Genomic DNA, 14,388 nt, shown 5'->3' with positions numbered 1-14,388 from the left:
GCGCGCCTACTCGTTCGATTTCAAATTAGAAATGCATTGAAAACATCATTCAATCACTATGTGTTGATAGCTTTGTTTAACAATAAAAAAATTAATTTCTAGTAATGAAAATAATCAAAACCGATAGAATTTTACTTGAACTTTCAAATGCGGTAAGCAGAATTGCTATTTTATTTTTCAATCAAAAGTTATTCGGGTTCAAAAATTGCAATTTTTCGATTTTTTGAAAGTTCAACCCCGTTTATGCCGAAAACTGTGCATCCTACCAAAAAACTTGTAAAATAATTTTTTGCTTAGAATGACCCAAAGAATACAAAAACATGTTTTGTTTTGCGAAAAATCGCTGTTATGTGATTCCTCAAGTTCTTTGTTTATAACAATCTTATCGACATCCGGATCGACTGTTACCCAAAAAATTCGTGTTCTACGGGTGAAAATACATAAAGAAAACTTGGGTAAGTCCATCTGAATTAAGGAGGCCGTTGTACCCCTACTGGCGACAGGACTAAATGGAGGAAAATGTAAAAAACGGTATTTTAACGTTTTTTACACTATAAAATTTTATCAAAAACTTGTTTTGATTCAAAATAACTTGTTATAATGCCATATAATGACATTTTTGAGTCCTTTCTATTAAAATATTATGTGTTTCATTGATACTTTACGACAGAAAATGCAAATTTGTTTAAATAAATTTTCAGTCAAATCGGAGATCCAAAATTTTTTGCCTGAGTGATTTGACATGGAATGTACCATATTATCAGTAGTAATTGCACAAGAGCTCTAAAATTATTGAATTTTTCCCGAGTGTCACTTTGGCAGTTTTAATTTCACGAGCCGAAGGCGAGTGAAATTATGTCAAAGTGTCACGAGGGCAAAAATTCTATATTAATTTTAGAGCTCGAGTGCAATTTGTTGCGATTATTTCATGAATAAAACTGTTCAAAACCAAAATTTTATTGTAATTTATATATATGTAAGTACCAATTAGTGAAATTAAACACACAGTTGTTATAAATATGTATTTGATGGTTGAAAGTCATCACTTTTATAATTTTTAAAACATTTGTCATTAATGTCACTGAATGTATTTTTTCGTAGCAACGAAGGGCATCTGACGTAATATGCTTAACGACGGGAGATTATCAAAAATTATCACCTTAATTTGCATGTCTGTAGCTTTCTATTGGTCAGAATCTCCTATGAATGAAATAATCACGAACATACCTTTTTTTCTATCATTTGTGACGCACTGAAAAATGCTCATGAAAAGAAGCATATTTGCCGGCGTACTACTGCCCTATTAGATGGCATAATTAGCATTTCTATAATTTAATTCATTTCCTCATACTTTTATAAAAACTTGACAGTGGAATATAAATAATCCCCTTGAATACCTTCAACATCATCCCAAAATGGAAAGGGACGATATCATTGCTGTGTCAGATTAGCAAAATCTAAAAGAAAAAATGGCAATAAGTTGGCAAAAACAACCATAGTTTATTCAAAATGCAAGTATGTATGCGGTAAGCACAGCAAGAAGTCAAAAATGTTTCTGTATCCTATGATGATGCCAATTCCACTGAAGCCGAAGACTCCTGGTAAATTATAAATTCGTATCTTTCAACTATTCCATTAACGTCTAGGAATATTATGTAAAAGTGTTATTTTTAAATTAGTTTAAATAAAGAAGCACGTTTTTGATTAATTTATGCGTGGACATTTATTGACCCTCCTTGGTCCTCGCTGTTTCTACTAAAAGGTTGGTCCTGCGAGGTTTAAGGGAATTTGAAATCAGATCGAGAATGCCTGCTGCTGCTCCACTGTTAATGAGTGCACACCAAATAGCACGTTTAAGTTTTGCACCAGGACATGTCGATAGGGGTATTGAGGATTGGACTAATATTCTTTTTACTGATGATTCAACTTCAATTCATTTGCACTTTGTGGATCCGACAGACGCTTTGCACCGTCGGTCGGATCCACAATGTACAAATCTTTACTCATCGATAAAAAGAATATTAGCTTAGTCCTCAATATCAATATCGACATGTCCTGGTGCAAAATTTAAACGTGCCATACGATGTACCCTCGTTAACAGTGAAGCAGTAGCAGGCATTCTGGCTCTGATTTCAAATTCCCTCAATCTATTTCTAGCCAAATTGGTACTTATTTGAATATTACGGGCTATTCAAAGATCATTTTGTAGTTGTCTAGCTGTAACATGATGTGTACGCAAAGTCTGCAGATGTAAATAACGTCCATCTGCGGGGTTCGTGAATATGGGAAGTCCTGGAACTGGTCTTTTTGTGTATCCTCCAATTTCTCTTTACCTTCTTAAAGCTCTTGAAACGCCTGATAGGTGGATTCCGATAACATCAGCTAAATATTGCTGCGATCATCCATCTCCATTTAAACCTACAATATGGGCAGCTTTTTCTGACATCATATTACTTATTTTTTGTAAGAACGCACCTCATTATTGAAAACTCAAGCAGACATAGTGCACAGATCAAACAAGAAAATATCTGACAGGGTCAAATTTTTTTTAAATTCATAAAAAAATGTCATTTTTTAATAAATTAATAAATTAATGAATTATAAAATAAAAATGTATACCATTTTTACAATAAAGTTTAAAATAAAGTTTTAAAATAAAGTTACATTTTTTAAAATCAATAAGTTTTTCAATTAAAAATCTTTTAAAAATATTTTATTTTACAAATATTTTTATTAGGTTGAAAAACTTAGGGCCGGTTGTTCGAACGCTAATCAACAATGATCAGTATCAATATTTAATTACTGTCACCAACTGTCAATGTCAACATTGATTGGGTTGCTGAAAACATAATTGATTATAATTATGAGATTAGTTAATCAATTAACATAACAATTATTAACATAATTGATTAACTAATTTCATAATTGTGAAATATTGTCGAATTGTCAGTAGTAATTGCATAAGAGCTCTAAAATTCTATATTAATTTTAGTTCAAAACCAAAATTTTATTGTAATTTATTTATGTAAGTACAAAATTATCACTTTTATTATTTTTAAAACATTAATCGTCATTAATGTCACTGAATGTATTTTTTCGTAGCAACAAAGTGCATCTGACGTAATACACTTGACGACGGGTAATTATCAAAAATTATCAAATTAATTTAGATTGCTGTAGCTTTCTATTGGTCAGAATCTCCTATGAATGAAATAATCGCGTTAATTTCATTAAAACAGGAACACAATAAGATACATTTGAAATAAAATAGTAAATAATATCTAAATATTAGTTTATTGCAGGTATTATAATTATTTTCAGACCATATTAACATATTTAAACGCGTGCAGAAAAGTAAAACGCGTGCGAAAAAGTAAACTTTCTAAACTAAAACGCGTGCGCGAAAGTAGACATTTTTGCACGCTCGTAGAAAAAATTAATATTTATATTATATTTTTAATAACCAATAAAAATTTTTAAAATGTTTATGAATTACATTAAAGTCGATCCCTTTAACATAACAACTTACATGTTTTATCGATTTTGTAATAACATTTTTTCTATAAGCCGTATTTTATATAAAAACTTCTCCTTCTTAGGATACCGTCTTCTTTGAAATATTACACAGCCCAACAAAAAAAAAAAAATTTGTTTTGCTGCAGAAAAAAAATAAACTAATTTTAGTTAATTCATCTGTGCTGATTCCAAAAATATAAACCTTTTCTTTGTATCAGCTTTAATTTTCGAGATATATCATACTCATCAAATACTAAAATATTCTTACATTTTTGTATATTCCACCACTATAATTGCAATATGTTTATAAACAAACTTAACAAAATCTAAGACAAATGGGCAAATGGACAAAAGGACATATCAAGCCTATTTTGGTGTTCATTTAGGAGATCAAGATAAATCCTGGGCTCCACATGTAGTGTGCAAAACTTGTCTTAAAAACTTGAGACAGTGGACGAAAGGACAACGAAAATGTTTAAAGTTTGGTATTCCAATGGTATGGAGAGAACCAAAAAATCATTTTAACGATTCAGCAAAGACCATCCTAACCTGGATTCAGCAATAAGACCAATTCCACATCAGCTTGAGCAGATACCCATTCCAATATTTAGCAGTGTACTTACGTTACCAGAGGATAATGTCGAAATGTTATCTGACGAACTACAGACTAATAGATTTGGGAAGACGACAGTGATTTTGAAGGGGATTCAACAGGTCTTGAGCGCTTTATTCAGTAAGAGCTAAGCGATCTTATCAGAGCTTTGAACCTTCCAAAGGATTCTTCTGAGTTGCTTGCCTCCAGACTAAAACAAAGGAATGTTCTTCACCCAGACACCAAAATATACATACTACCGTGATAGAGAAAAAGTTTTTTTTGCCTTTTTTTCTCAGCAAGATGATATGGTTTTTTATAACAATATTAAAGGACTGTTAGAAGAAATGGGTGTATCTGAGTATACACCAGATCACTGGCATCTTTTTATAGACAATTCCAAACGAAGTTGAAAGTGTGTCCTTCTACATAATGGCAACAAATATAGAAGTATACCAATTGGGCATTAGAGTGGAAGAAATGCTCAACAACTTTAACAAACACGGTTGTCATATGAGAATTAAAATACCTCTACAGCCATTTAGAACGTTTCTCAGAAAATCTTGGTGACTTTAGTGAGGAACAAGGGGAATGCCTTCACCAAGATATCAAAACGATGGAAGAGAGGTATCAGGGGAGATGGGGCAATCAGATGATGGCAAATTACTGCTGGAGTCTTTAAAGGGACCGTCCTTTTAAAGCCTTTACAAGAAAATCATATAAAAGGAAGTTTTTAGGTGATGCCAAATAACGGCATTTTTTGCTGCGACGCTGGTAAAATTAGATGGAAAGTTAAGTTTTTTTGGCAGATATGTCATGATTTTTGTAAGTATATTGTTGTACAATAAATATATTACTTTTTATTCGTGTTTTGTTTATTTCATGGGTAGCATCACTACATATATGTAGGTAGTGCTGCGTTAAATTACCCTATATGTTAGAAATGTAATCTGTTGTCGTATTTTCTGAAAGCGATCTGGTGGAGCAAATCTGGTGGAATTTTTGGATTCAGCAGACCCAAATTACCTAGAAAAAGTAAAAAAATTTCTGGCAGCAAACTGTGTGTTTACCAGTGTTACTAATTAGCATGACTATCTGAATTCTGCTTATACCTGCTCTAAAATGTTGATTTGAAAAACACTTAAACCATTTTCTGATATGACAAAGCCAATACATTGGTATCTCTCTACCGCTTAATTTTCCTATAAACTTTCCCTCAACTTAGAGAAGCTGGTATTTTGTCCTTCATGACATGCCCTAGATATTGTAATTTTCTTATCTTTATTTCATTGTTTAATTTTATTTCTTTGGAGAGTCTTCGCAATCCATTTCGTAATTAACTCAATCTAAATAAAATATTTTTATCTCAAAAACGTCCACCTATATTATCACCTCTTTAGCAGTCTAGCCATTTAGCCATCGAGCCAAACTTAACACATTTTTTGAGTGTATTAAATAACTTTAACTACACGCTTGTGACACAGTAGTTTTGGTGTCAGTATCATTCTCAACATTTTAAACTTCGATCTATCAAAAACGAAACTACATACCACCTTGGTGCCCATAAACTGACAACCGTCGTCGCCGACAAACAGTGTACCGCAGAAATAGACGAGCCATTCTGCAGCTACTGAGTGGAGCCACAAAGTGGCTTAAAAAAGCGATTTTGAAGCGCCAATGATTTTGTAGCGCCAATGATTTTGTAATGAGCGCCACTAGCAGCGAGGATCAGCGACAGTGGTAGGCCACTGTCGCTTGGCTAGAATGACACGTTTAATTTACATAAGAATTTACGGCTGATTATCGGAAGCTACTTTGTGGCGCCACAGAGTAGTGCTGCACAATGGTTCGACTGTTTCTAGGGAACCAGGCCACGCCTAGGACTCTCAAGACTAACATATATTCATACTTTACACAAACAGTGACCCTTCCCGAGGCGAATTGTGTAATTCATCTTTAACCATCAAGGAGATATTAATATATATCTTCCGAAGAACAGGAAAGGACAGATATTAGGCTTGCAGACGGTAGCACCCAAGAAATAAGACAAAGCTATCATAGCATATGCCTAATCAATGATGAATGGCGTCAAATTAAGTTTTATTACATGCCAAATCTCTCCTCACAAGCGATACTAGGCATCGATGACATACGGAAATGTGGATTCTGCATGGATTTTTTGAAAAACTCCAACGACAGTAAAAGCAATACAGACATCAACACCGAATTTGCAACACAAGTCGATGAATTGGATCCCGCAATACAGGATTAACACTACGCACAACAACGGTCTCATTCATTATCGCCTACCCAACAATTTATCCGGTTATGTGTGACCAGTCCAGAATCTGGGAGACTATCTTAAATATGTTACCGCCAAACCCGATTTCAGGACAAACTAGTTTATCCTGAAATCGGGTTTGGTCGGTAACATATACATATTTCACAATGTATAACAAACATAATATCTTATGTAGTAGATAATACCATATGCTGGGTGTGACATTCTTCTCTAAATAAAAAAGAATATTTATCTTAAATTATCAATGTGTTTATATGAAATCGTTAACACTAACTTTCTACTCTTTAAATTTAAATGACCCGTTTGAACGTTTGTAGAAAAATAAAGGTATTTTCTGACAAATACAATGAAAATAATGTTTCCCTTGGTGCTTTTGCTTGGTTCAAATGAATTATTCCTTGTATCGATTTTGCATTAAGCTGTTGCGATTTAACCTGGAAAATTGCTTTTGCCGTCGACTCGCTGTGTCATGAACAGATTTTCCTTAGTCTTTTTTATTTCGTCATCGAAGACGAATTTCTTTTAGAGGTGAGTATTTATTTTATTTAATATTTTTATTCTATTCGTCAAGGAAATACTATAAACCTTTTATAGTATGTATTGTAACGTTAACGGAAAATTAAGTACTGTAACGTTGTCATTATTTTATTCCAATCTCGGTTGATTTTATTCATTTCTTAATTTTGTGTTTTGATTTACTATTTTCCCTCTAAAAATAGTTTTAAGCGCTCAATTCTTTTATCAACTAAATACCCTGCTTGATTTTTTCAATTATATTCTCTTCTTATCTTTTACCCGCATTCAAAGGTAAACACAATATATGTAAAATTTCTCTAATGTGGGCCTAACTCCAAAAGACATAATAGATTTATCGGTTGACAACTCTTGATTTCCGTTCTGTGGTGTCAGTCTCGGATTAAATGGAAGGTAATATTTTTATAATGTAAATAAAAACAATTTTATTTCGTTAAAACTTCTTGGGTTTTTTGACATATATATTTTTGTCCCCCCTTTCGTGAGGGACTTCCTGAAGCCTTCTACAAGGCATCGCCGACGATGTAGACACGTGGAATAATTCTACAAATCGAAACTGCAGCTGCCTTCAATAACACAACGACTAATTGAAGACACTTACATGGCAAACGCCTAGATCTACCTACTTCATCTGTAGCCAACGACGTCTATTATCCTCTTCCAATTCTAGCAAACAATCCAATAGTGTCATAAGTATCACCTAAATCTCTTGTAAAACTACTATAGACAGCATTTGCTTGATATAATAAAATATCATTTCAGTTTATTATTAAATTTTAAATGAATAGGATTAATCAATCATATAAAATTGTTCCTTCCAAGACTCATTGTTTACCTTAAATAAGGTGAACTCACACCTGAGTGACTTAGCTAGACGAATCCTGAACAGTAAGCTTCCACAGTTCACTTAACGCAATATTTAGACCTAGGTTTTCTCTGGGATACATTCACAAATCAAGGAAAACAGATTACCTCTTGTGTAAAATCATACAGGCCCATGAGTCTGAGTACATTCATCTTAAAAACCATGAAAAACACATTGATTGAATACTTCAAGAAAAACAACATTACTTAGAACCCACTGAACAGGAGACAATGTCCGTATCAAGGAGGACAATAATTAGGTGAAGCCGCCTTGTGTCGTAACCCAACAGTAGGAGAAAGGAGTTTACACAACATACAGTGCCATATAGACCATCTATTCAATATATGCGAAGTTTTTGTTTTAGTGGTGTTACGGTTTTTTATGCAACCTTCACAATTCATTTATATATATATTAAACTGAAAGACATTTAAATATTTCTAAACCCCCTGGTTACGCTATGCTAGTTACGATAAGATAGTTGGTTCGTTCGCAAAACGGTTCTGTTTTAGGAATGTCTTAGATTGTAGAAATGTGCTGTATTTTCCTCGCTTACGGTCCTTGTATAGGTTCTTGTCACGTGACTAAATCAACCGTGGTTCCGTGCTTCGAAATTAACAGCAGCTGTTAACCTACGACTGTAAAAATTTAATTGTCTGTCAACAACATGGTTTCTGTTAGACGAAATCTACTTGTACAAATCTTATTTTGTATTTAAACTTTATCGTTGATTGAACCAGCTATTGGTTATCAAAAAATCAAGCAGCTTTGCTAGTTCAGACTGCAAACAAACCACCCTGTAATTTTTAACATTATTATTTTTACCAGATTTAAAAATAGTTTTAAAAAACTCACTTTCTAAAAATCAGAAAATGTAGAAGAAGTTAATGACATATTGAATAATTCATCATGCTATCCCGACATGTTAAGGACTTTTTTTATTAGAAATAACCCGTATCAACCATAAAAGGTTATTAGCGGTGGTACAATGATACATATTAATTTGATATAAAATATAAACTATTTTACAAAGCTTTTTTACAGTCTTTTTTACGGAGTTTTTACAAAGTTGATTTTAATTTATGATTGTTCTGAAACGTAGCACTCAATTTGGTTATATAATTTAGTTTCCTTTAAAAACCTAATGATTTTGTCACAATCTGCACTATTTAACGCACACTTTATATAACATGGTAGTCCAGTAGCTTGTCTTTGCAGATGATATAATGGACAGTCTATAACGAAGTGACCATTTATTGATTTCTTTAATTGAGGTTTTCTTGGGAAACATCTGTATCTTCGGAGTTATCATTTTCAGTTTGATCTAGATTTAGTTGACGACGTATTTTCTTCCTTGTTCGTGTAATTCTAGATTTAATGCGTCTGTCTTCGAGTTTGGGGTAGATTTCTGTTAGCATTGTTAATAGTCCTGTTATGTTTTTCGTGTATTCTTGTGCGATACTTAATGGATTGGGGGAACCGTGTGCATCATCCAGAAAGCTGACTATCCCTGTATAGTTTAATTCAAACACGGTTGAAGCTTCATCAATAAATTTCTTTGCAGGTTGGATAAGTGATTCAGTAGAAACTGTTTCTCCAGTTTTTGTATCAGATTTAGTGACTCTTGGCTTTTTGTTGATCTTGCTTTAGGTTTTGTAAAATCTATTTCTGTGTTTTCTACCGGTGGTGTATTAACTGGAGACGATATTTCAGAATGAGAACGTTTCGGTATAGTAATTTCTATAGGGAGTTCTTGGGAATCCATTGTTTCACCTGTGTTTTCTGTTTGATTCTGGACAGAGTGATTTTTGTCTTCAGCTGTTGCAATACAGGAAGAAATAGAGTCTTGGTCAGTTTGGGATGTAGGTATAGACGGGTTTGACTGGATGGCCGTATAGGTACATGTTGAGGCGATATGACCAGATTGATGACGAAGATAGCAAGTGAGTCCATCAGAAAGAAAGATTCGGCAAGATTTATTATCGAAGTCAATGAGAATTGATTCAGGAATAACAAGATTGTCGATAGGTGTATAGTACACCTGCCTACGAAAGCTTAATACGTGACTATATTAAGGATCTTGAATTCCCGCTCTTAAGAAAGACATCGGTGAAAGAAGATGAAAGCCCTTCTCGGTAAGATATTTTTCGAGGATGTGATGAGGAATAGATGGACAGACACTAGACAGCAGTAACCTATTAGCAGGAGTGACTTCTTGTCTTCTTGTTTTGATAACATTATCTCCTATTTTTATACCTCCGTGGTCTGTTAAAAAAGTGTCAACAACTTCTTTGCTGGAAAGGTATATGCAGATTCTGCCGTTAGAAATTCGTGATGAAAAAAGTACATTTTTGGGTTGTACTAGTGATCCTTTTCCTGTAACGTAGTCTTCTAATTTTAGTGTGTCTACTGCTGGGATAATAATGGCTTGTAGTTTCGAAGGGAATGTAGCTGCTTTCTGTTGTGTAATTGTAGAATAAGATGGTGTTTGTTGATCGGGTAACATTAGAGGACCCCTGTAGTCAGAAGTACCAGCCATCGGATAAAATTGTTAAATACTTTTTATTTTAATTTTCATATTTCGTTTAATTATATTGTATTTGGGTCAGTATGACTCTGTCAATTACAAAGTATTTAACTTATCGAGGATAAGCCAAAAAACAAGTTTTTGTTAAAGACCTTTGAATTTACAAAACTGTATAACTGAATCACAACTAATAACTAAACTGCTGGTTTTGTTTCTTATAATTAATGTAAAGATTTACTATTAGTCCAGAAAGCCACTGCGCATCCGCTAGGAAAAATATTCTAATTCGGATTTTTTGCACAATCTTACTCAAAAAGGACTCCTTTTAACAAATTTACATGTTGCCAGGACCAAAAGGTGGTCAAAAATTTTTTAAACGTTTTTTTTTTTTGTTTTTTTCCTAAAACTATTTTTTTTGCTTTTAAAGAAGTTTTTTTAGGTTTTTTGGATCATTCCAAACAGAAAAGGTCTTTAGTGCCTTTTCTCTAAAATTGATAGTTTTCGACATATAAGAGACTAAAAATTGAAAAATTGCGAAATCGGCCATTTTTAACCCTCAAAAACTATGTGAAAAACTGAAAATATGAATGTTGCCAATATAGCTAGATATTATTTAAACATCGATTGATGAAATCCCGAAGAGTTTTTTGCAATACAATATTCAAAACGCCTTTGTTTTTTAATTGCTAATCAAGCGTGAGCGACACTATTTTCCACCGACAGTATGGTGCAAATGAAAGGAATAAATTCGTTATTTCGTAAACCGGCGACTTTAAGGAAAAATCCCGAAACAGGTCGATTTTTATTTTTAAGTTATGATATTGCGGCAGATATGGTATACTAGTGACGTCATCCGTCTGGGCGTGATGACGTAATCGATGATTTTTTTAAATGAGAATAGGGGTCGTGTGGTAGCTCATTTGAAAGGTTCTTCAATTCTCTATTCAGTAATGTAAACATTTACATAATTATTTATACAGGGTGTCCTTCTACTTCTTTTTTTGTCAAATAATTTGAGTTAATGAAAATTTTTTGGACCCCCTGTATAAATAATTATGTAAATGTTTATATTACTGAATAGAGAATTGAAGAACCTTTCAAATGAGCTAGCACACGACCCCTATTCTCATTTAAAAAAATCATCGATTACGTCATCACGTCCACATGGATGACGTCACTAGTATACCATATATGCCACAATATCATAACTTAAAAATAAAAATCGGGATTTTGCCTTAAAGTCGCCGGTTTACGAAATAACTAATTTATTCCATTCATTTGCACCATACTGTCGGTGGAAAATAGTGTCGCGCACGCTTGATTAGCAATTAAAAAACAAAGAAGTTTTGAATATTGTATTGCAAAAAACTCTTCGGGATTTCATCAATCGATGTTTAAAGAATATCTACTTATATTGGCAACATTCATATTTTCAGTTTTTCACATAGTTTTTGAGGGTTAAAAATGGCCGATTTCGCAATTTTTCAATTTTTAGTCGCTTATATGTCAAAAACTATCATTTTTAGACAAAAGTCACTAAAGACCTTTTCTGTCTGGAATGATCCAAAAAACCTAAAAAAACTTTTTTCCATGCAATTAAAATAGTTTTAGGAAAAAAACAAAAAAAAACGTTTAAAAAATTTTTGACCACCTTTTGTTCCTGGCAACATGCAAATTTGTTAAAAGGAGTCCTTTTTGAGTAAGATTGTGCAAAAAATCCGAATTAGAATATTTTTCCTAGCGGATGCGCAGTGGCTTTCTGGACTATATGGTAAAGCGATGAAAAACTTCTAGACTAAATTTAGGTGTACTTAATCAACCTGTTAAGGAGTTGATTTTATATTTACTCGGAATACTAACATCAAATTATGATATTTACAATCACATAATAATATTGATAGTCGAATTTAAGAATTTTGTTACATCCTTAAGATTTACAACAAACTAAATTATTCATCATTTGCATTTTTCTAATGCTGCAAATATCGTGAGACTCCAATATTGCAGGACAGTTATTAATTTACCTGAATCCAAAGGTGTTTGCAAAAGCTGTTCGTTGCTACGGTCTGAAAGTGGACTTGGAGCTGGTGTTCCCGCCACTTCAACTATCGTGACTGACAGCTGAGATCGTCCTCCTGCAAACAAATATTTATAAATTAAAGAGGATTATTATTAATAAGATATAACAAAAAGTTCAATATAATAAAAACTTTTATTTAAATTTAAACTAAATCTTTAAAAACTTGATTCATTACCAAGAAAATTACTAAACATTTCACCAAATTTTCTATTTTGACGTTGACATTTATTCTGAAATAGGTGTCCTAATTTAAGAATAATTTGGTCTTTTCATCTTCATCTTATTTCGCAGAGGCCTATGATGTTCCGTACCTAGTATCGTTTTCAACCCTTTTTCTGTTTCATCATCTTCTGGTCCTATTTTAAATTAAGAAATTTCAATTGTTATGAAATAATATTCATTTATTGCTGCTTGTCATTTGTGGTAGCCTGACTTTTTCGCGGATCCTTAGCACCCTATACAATCATAGAGAGCCCATATGAAACGAGTCTTTGTACTCCAAGCCTATACAATCGCGCTTTTTAAGGCACAAGGTCGTCAAATTTACAAGATCATAATTTTTATTTCATTTTCATTATTAATTATTAATTCATATTATTCTAAATTACCAATAAAACATAGTATACGAATATAAAACGCTTTTTGTTTTTGGGTTGTCCATAATAACTGAAATATTACTAATTGGTTTTACATTATTGACAACTCTTCCTAAAGGTACTTTATGAAAAAATTATTAATTAGCTAGGGCATAATAGACAGACCGTTTGTTGTCATTAACATTTATATTATTAAAATAATGATATTTATTTGACAACTCATTAATAATATGCCAGCAGGTTTTAATTGCATTTTCCAAATGTTTAGCCGCATGAAAACGTGAAGAACTTCGTCGCTGTGAAATTAAATCGACATAAATCCAAAAGAGACATTTAATAGTTGAAGAATATAATTTGGACCACACATACTATACATACAAAGATTTAAATTAAGATATGATGCCATCTCAGATTTTGTCTTTTACAAAAATGGCGGCCATTCAAAATGAATCTGCTGTCCATAGGTACATGTGAACATACGATATGCATTTATTAAATGATAATTACCATAACTAAAAAGTTCAAAATATTTCCTAAAAAATACTTTTTTACCCTTTTCAGTGGCAGTATTACCTTTTTGCAAAATTTATATAAACAGGGTGAAAGAATTGAAAAAAATCAACATATTTTTACATAAAAAAAGACAGTAAAAACACAACTTCTGGTAAATCGATTCTTCCGGTTTAAGACCTATATACCAAATTTGGTTGAAATCTCACGTCTCGTTCAAAAGTTATCGTGCTATTAGTCACATATGTATAGTCGCCATTTTGAATGCCCGCCATTTTTGTAAAAGGAAAAAAACTGAGATGGCCTAATATCTAAATTTATACCTTTATATGTGTAGCATATGTGGTCCAAATTATATGCTTAAATGCACAATAATCCTTATAATATTTGCACGAATCTGCCGCACATAGGTACATGTGAAGATACGTTATGCATTTATTAAATGGTAATTACCATCAATAAAAAGTTCAAAATATTTTCTAAAAAATATTTTTACGCTCTTTTCAATGGCTGTGTTACCTTTTTGAAAAATTAATTCATACAGGGTGAAAGAATTGAAACAAAAACAACATATTTTTACATAAAAACCAGGAAAAACACAACTTCTGGTAAACCGATTCTTCCGGTTCAAGACCTCGATCTTACACATCAAAAAAAGAACCTATTTACCAAATTTGGTTGAAATTGGATTTTTCGTTCAAAAGTTATCGTGCTATTAGTCTCATATGTATAGTCGCCATTTTGAATACCCGCTATTTTTGTAAAAGGCAAATTCTGAGATGGCCTCATATCTAGATTTGAACCTTCATATTTGTAGTATATGTGGTCCGAATTATTACATTTATCATTAAATGCACAATTGTTTCAC

The 14,388-nt window shown here is 32.6% G+C and overlaps 1 protein-coding gene across 1 annotated transcript in view; it reads right to left on the bottom strand.

The window, feature by feature from the left end:
• Positions 1-14,388, bottom strand: part of LOC126885013 (potassium voltage-gated channel subfamily KQT member 1-like) — a 102,746-nt gene that overhangs the window by 27,541 nt on the left and 60,817 nt on the right. Inside the window, exon 2 of the mRNA XM_050651404.1 lies at positions 12,359-12,469. Coding sequence (XP_050507361.1) covers positions 12,359-12,469 — 111 coding nt within the window. The remainder of the gene's footprint in view (positions 1-12,358; positions 12,470-14,388) is intronic.

This window comes from Diabrotica virgifera, chromosome 5, assembly GCF_917563875.1.
Source record: "Diabrotica virgifera virgifera chromosome 5, PGI_DIABVI_V3a".
Classification (NCBI taxonomy): Eukaryota; Metazoa; Arthropoda; class Insecta; order Coleoptera; family Chrysomelidae; genus Diabrotica; species Diabrotica virgifera.
Note: the sequence above shows the minus strand (reverse complement) of the source record. Positions and strands in the feature narration are given on the sequence as shown.